Consider the following 6,636-nt stretch of genomic DNA (forward strand, 5'->3'; position numbering starts at 1 on the left):
TCTCTACTTACATGGATCCCAAGAATTAAAACCTTTTTGCAAACATTTTGTGAAACCATAATATATATGTATATCTCTATATAAATATATTTTACAAAAACAAATCCCAACAATTTGAAATCAACTACTGGCAGTTTAGGTTTCCATCAGAGAGAGTGCATTCCCCGATCATTCACTTTGTTTGACAAAGGGGCTGATCCTGTTACTATGATCACCCACTTAGGTGAATTCTCGGACTGCCCTAACACACCCAGGTTTTGACCTGTTTAAGGATCTCATTGATTGGCATACCAAAGATAGCCTAATCCGAAACCTAATGCAGTACCATAATCAACTCTAGGGGTCAGGTGTAACATTCCAGTTTTGCCCATCTATCTCCAAGGTCCAAGGCAATATTGAAATTTGGTCCGGTTCAGGGTTTCAAGAAAACCCACACTGCATGTACCTTAGGTCTCACCCTGGCAACTGAGACAAGCCACCCCAACCCACTTGGCGACACATCGGTGTCAGCCTTGGCAAAATAAATCTCCCTAGATCTATCCAATGACTGTGAATATTCTAAACTAACACGAGTCTCAAAAATGTCCATTTTATGGGTATTACATAGAAAAACACCAAAATAACATGAATCAATTTTGCACTTTATTCATTTACAATAAATGTCAATAAGTAAATCAATCTAATTGGAGCTAAGGGCATAAATGTTTAACAGCTCCCACTTGCGCTTAGGTCAAATCGGGTACAAGCCAGAGTCTCATACTTTCCATGTGTTTCTCAAACACTTTTTGTGTTAGTGGCTTAGTAAATGGGTCTGCTACATTCTTCGCTGACACTACCTTCTGAATCTAGACGTCCCCTCTACTAACAATCTCCCGCAGTACATGGTACTTTCTCTCCATGTGCTTCAACTTCGAGTGGGTTCATGGCTCCTTAGCTTGAGCAATGGCTCCAGTGTTGTCACACAATAGTGGAATGGGTGATGTGTTGGATGGAACTACTCCTAATTCTTGAATGAACTTCTTCATCCAAATGTCTTCCTTGGCAGCTTCAGTTGCGGCAATGAATTAGGCGTCGGTTGTGGAATCTGCAGTGGACCCCTGTTTGCTACTCTTCCAACTAACTGCACATGAACCCATCGTAAATATGTAACCAAATGTAGACTTTCTATCATCTGAGTCTAATTGGAAATCGGCATTAGTATACCCCTGGATTTGTAGTGAACTACCACCCAATACTAGATAAACTCTTTTGCCCTTTGAAGGTATTTCCATATGTGTTTCACAACTGTCTAGTGCTCCTAACTTGGGTTAGATTGAAACCTACTTACAACACTCACTGCCTGAGCAATGTCTGGCCGAGTGCACTGCATGGAATGATGCTCCTTACGGCTGAGGCATAGGGAACCTCTCTCATGCCCTCAATCTCCTCGGGAGTCTTGGGAGACATACTCTTGGAGAGAGTGACTCTGTGTTTGAAAGGAACATTTTCTTTCTTGGAGTTCTCCATACTATATATTTTGACAATCTTGTCAATATAAGTAGACTGGGATAATCCTATTATCCTCTTCGATCTATCTCTATAGAGTCGAAGACCTAAGATATAGAAGGGTTCTCCAAGATCTTTCATAGAGAATTGCTGTGAAAGCTACGCTTTCACCGTAGTTAACATCCCTACATCATTCCCAATGAGTAGGATGTCATCTACATACAGAACTTGGAGCATAACCTTATCTCCCACTATCTTCCTGTAAACATAGGGCTCATCCAAATTTTGCTCAAAGTCAAACTGTTTAACAAAATAATCAAACTGGGTGCTCCAGCTCCTAGAAGTTTGCTTAAGTCCATATATGGATCAAGTGAGTTTACACACCATGTGTTCCTAACTCGCAGCTATGAAAGCTTGTAGTTAGTACATATAGATATCTTCAGTAAAATCTCCATTCAGGAATGTGATTTTGACATCCATTTATAAAATCTCGTAATCATGGTATGCTTCTACAGCTAGTAGGATCCTAATAGGCTTAAGCATGACCACTACCGAAAAGGTTTCCTCATATTCGTTTCCCTCTTTTTGAGTGTACCATTTTGCCACAAGACGAGCTTTATAGGTCTCAATGTTACCATCTGGGCCCTTATTCCTCTTGTAAATTGATGTGAATAAAAATTATCATATTTTTATCCCAAAATATTCATTATTTTACACTTAATTAAATCTTAATTGGACTCATTACTCTTGTATTTCGATTCAGGGCAAGCAAGAAGGCGACAGGAGGGAAACAAGGCTAATCGGATGATTTTGCATTGTTTCGGCACTGTTTAGTAATATGGGCATAACTCCTACAACCGGACTCCGATTGGGATGATTCCAGATGCACCGGAAAGAATAGGGAGAACTCCACAACTTTCATGTTCTGGGATTTGACAGATTCGGTCTACATCAAAGTCATAATCGGGCCTAAAGTCGAAGCAAATTCGTAGAGAAGCCCAACTCACAGCGGAAGCCCAAGTCGCAGAAAAGCCTTATAGCAGCCCAAATTATTAAAGAAGCCCAACTCGAATTCAAGAATAAAGAGTCTTATCAGATTTAAATTTCAAATGTAATCCTAGAAAGATAAAAAAGATTGAGACTACTAGATAAGAGATAGGATAGGATTAGATCGAAACTAATTAGGGCTTTCTATTTTTGAGAATGAACTCCTAAAAGGAGTTGGAAACAACCCCTCCTCCTAAAGCTATATAAAGGGGGGGGGGGGGAGGCAGACTAGCTTTAGAAATCAATCAATCCATCCATCTTGGAAGCAAATCAAGAAGTAGATGACAACCATGAGTGGCTGAGCTTCTCTTTTCTAATTCAAGGGGAATTTCTAGTTCAATTGTGTCACCGTGAGGTTATGTGCTTAATTTAAATTCTTGCCTTTAATTCAAGTATTCGTTTATTCTTGTGCATATTTTTATGGAAGTTGATGTTGATTAATCTGACAAATTAATTAATATTGATCTTCCTACGACTATCCATGATTCGGTGATCCGTAATTGTCATGAATAGTGGTACAAGTAGCAATTAGGTCAATATCTTTGTGGGTCAATTGTTCGTGATAGCCTTTGACCAATGTGTTGGCATGTTTTAACCTAAAGGGAATCAATGGAACAAAATTTAATAATTGCATCTATCTCAATTATTTTTATTTTGGTTTAACTGCTTTCATAAAATTTATTGCTATCATTAATTGATATGGAACGCTATCGTGCCCAGTCGGTTAATGATAAGTGTTGATTGAATGCTGGGTTTGGTAAACTAAACTAGGAAGGTATAAGGTTTATTATGGCTATCCTAATAAATCTAAAAGTTAAATGCTTGAATTGCAAGATTGCTATTTCTAGCCTAGGATCGGTGATCAATTGACTCAAATTGAACCCTTGGATCAGAATTTGGTAAGACTAAAATTTTCCTTGTTAATTGTTATTTGCTATTTTGTGTTAATTGTTTAGAAATTTAATTATTTGAAATTCCCACTCTTTAAATTGTGCACTTGGCTGAGAAATTAATTACTTGCTCCCTGTGGGATTTGACCTGGTACCACTGTTACTACAATTTTACTCATTGAGTGGGACTAGAATTAAATCTGAGGGCTTCGACAACCCGTCAGAATTTTGGTGCCATTGCCGGGGAGCTATTTTAATTTCTTAGCTTCATGCCTCCAAGGGTCATTCACCTCCAAGGGTCGTTTGAGAAGGGAGGCTAAGCAAAGGAAGGGTCGTTCACCTCCAAGGGTGAATTTCAATTGTGACTTGACAACTTGTGATAGAGCTATTTTTGATGAAGAAGAAGAAGAAGAGATGGCTGATAGAGAAAGAACACTAAGGGAGTTAGCTGCACCAATCCTAAATCAACAGCCTCTGTGCATAGAATATCCCACTCTTGAGGTAGCTTTTGAACTTAAATCAGGTTTAGTTCAATTGCTTCTTGTTTTTCATGGTTTTCCAGGTGAGGACCCTCACAAGCATTTTAAAGAGTTCCATGTTGTCTGTTCAAGCATGAAACCACAGGGTATGATTGAGGAACAGGTAAAACTGATAGCTTTTTCTTTTACTTTACGAGATAAGGCAAAGGACTGGTTATATATTCTTCCTCCTGGTTCAATACGTACATGGGATGAGATGAATAGGGTGTTTTTAGATAAGTATTTCCCTGCATCACGAGCTGCAAATATTAGAAAAGAGATTTGTGGGATAAGGCAGTCTAGTGATGAGACACTATATGAGTATTGGGAAAGGTTCAAACAACTCTGCGCTAGCTGTCCACAACACCAAATACCTGAGCAGCTCTTAATCCAATACTTCTATGAAGGACTCCAACCTATGGATAGGAGTATGGTAGATGCAGATAGTGGAGGAGCCTTAGCCAACAAAACACCTGAGGTGGCTTGGCAATTGATTTCCAACATGGTTGAGAACTCTCAACAATTTGGAGAAAGAACAGATGGAGCTATCAGACGTGTTAATGAGGTAAGCCATTCTAATCTGGAAAGTCAAATTTCTGATCTAACTTTTTTGGTTCGTCAACTGGCTGCAAGGCAATTAAGAACAACTAAGGTTTGTGGCATATGCTCAATTCCTGGGCATCCTACGGACATGTGCTCATCAGTGCAAGATGAATCAATGCAACAAGTCAATGCCGTAGGAGGATTTCCTGGCCAACCTCAACGCAAATATGATCCCTATTCTAACTATTACAATCCTGGGTGGAGGGATCATCCCAATCTGAGCTATGGAAATCAAGGAGGGCCACAGAGATTCCAGCCTCAAGCTTTCAACAGACAACCTCCAATTCCAACACTTACCCAAGCCCAAAATCAACCCTCAAGTTCAAGTATGTCTTTAGATGAGATAGTTAAGGATCTAGTGACTAACACTCAACAATTCTAATAGAAAACAAGGGCCAACATCCAGAACTTAGGGAACCAAATCAGTCAACTTGCTACTTCTATTAGCAAGTTGGAAGCACAAAACTCTAGAAAATTACCATCACAGACGGTGGTCAATCCCAAGGAGAGTGCTAGTGCAATGGTGCTGAGAAGTGGGAAGGAATTGTAGTCACAACTTACTTCACAAAAGAAAGTGGATGAAGAGCAGAAAGAAGAGGATGAACAAGATCCACTTGAGAGTTCCAATAAGGTAAAGCCCGACTCCCCTTTACCTAAGATTTCTAATGCCATTGTGCCACCTTTTCCTAGTAGGTTGGAAAAATCTAATAAAGAAGAGTACGAGCAAGAAGTTTTGGAGACCTTTAGGAAGGTGGAGATAAATATTCCTTTGTTAGATGCCATCAAGAAAATCTCGAAATACGCAAAATTTCTGAATGAGTTGTGCACTAACAAAAGGAAGCTGAGAGGTGATGAGAAGGTAAGGGTTGGGGAGAATGTGTCAGCTATCATCAAGAGAACCCTGCCAGAAAAGCGTGCTGATCCAAGTATGCTTACTTTACCTTGCGTGATTGGCAAGAAAAGAATTGAGCATGCCATGCTAGATTTAGGTGCATCTATCAATTTCATGCAATACTCAATCTATTGTGCTTTGAATTTTGGTCCATTGAAGGAGACTAGGGTAGTCATTCAATTAGCTGACCACTCTAGCACTTACCCTGAGGGGATTGTTGAAGATGTTTTGGTGTAGGTTAATGACCTAATATTTCCAGCTGATTTTTACATCTTGAAGATGGAGGAAGACACTATCACAAATTCAGCTCCACTTCTATTAGGCAGGCCATTTATGAAAATAGCCAAAACCAAAATAGATGTGGATGAGGGTACTCTCTCTATCGAGTTTGATGGTGAGATTGTTAAATTTAACATTTTTTAAGCAAAGAAGTACCCCAATGAATGTCATTCAATCTGTTCAGTTGACATTGTTGATTCAATTGTGTAGGAAATTTTTGAAGAAGAAGATATGAATGAGGAGCTCGAATTGAGTGCACAATTGGATATGAAGGAAGAGTTAGATTCATCTTGTGAACCTTCAGAGCCAATATTGGAGTCAAGGTTAACAAATTCTAATATTCCATCATCATTTTCTCATAAGAAATTGTTACCTTCTATTTTGTAGGCTCCTAAGTTAGAGTGGAAGATCTTGCCAAATCACCTTAAATATGCCTATTTGGGTGATGAAGAAACATTGCCAGTGATCATTGCAAAAGGGTTGACTGATGATCAAGAGGCATGGCTCATCAAGGTTTTGAAGGAGCATAAAGCAGCAATTGGTTGGACTTTAGTTGATATAAAAGGAGTTAGTCCATCAATTTGCATGCACAAAATTCTTTTGGAAGATGGTGCCAAGCCAGTCAGAGAATCGCAAAGGAATCTCAACCCAGCAATGAAGGAAGTGGTAATGAAAGAAATCCTTAAGTTGTTAGATGAAGGGATAATCTAATGCATATCCCCAAAAGGATGTGGGTAATTCCGAGTGTATGAGAAGTGACAGGACCATGTCCAACAAGGTCCTAGACCTCCTCTCTGAAACACCCTTAAGTTGTAGTATAGCAGGAGGAGCCAATTATGATACTATCCCGTTGACCTTCAAGTAGTCCCTAAAGTCGTTAGAGAGATACTTGCCACCTCAATCTGATTGAAGGGCCTTAATT

At 39.3% G+C, this 6,636-nt stretch overlaps 1 protein-coding gene across 1 annotated transcript; it reads left to right on the plus strand.

Annotated features, from left to right (window-relative positions):
• The first annotated feature begins 3,836 nt into the window (after positions 1-3,836).
• LOC104590728 (uncharacterized) lies at positions 3,837-6,425 on the plus strand. The gene is made up of 3 exons (XM_010249468.1): positions 3,837-4,901; positions 5,094-5,666; positions 6,102-6,425. The coding sequence occupies exons 1-3, from the start codon at positions 3,837-3,839 to the stop codon at positions 6,423-6,425; spliced, it is 1,962 nt and encodes a 653-aa protein (XP_010247770.1).
• The last annotated feature ends 211 nt before the right edge of the window (positions 6,426-6,636 follow it).

This window comes from Nelumbo nucifera, chromosome 7 (assembly GCF_055504915.1).
Source record: "Nelumbo nucifera cultivar China Antique chromosome 7, China Antique-T2T, whole genome shotgun sequence".
Classification (NCBI taxonomy): Eukaryota; Viridiplantae; Streptophyta; class Magnoliopsida; order Proteales; family Nelumbonaceae; genus Nelumbo; species Nelumbo nucifera.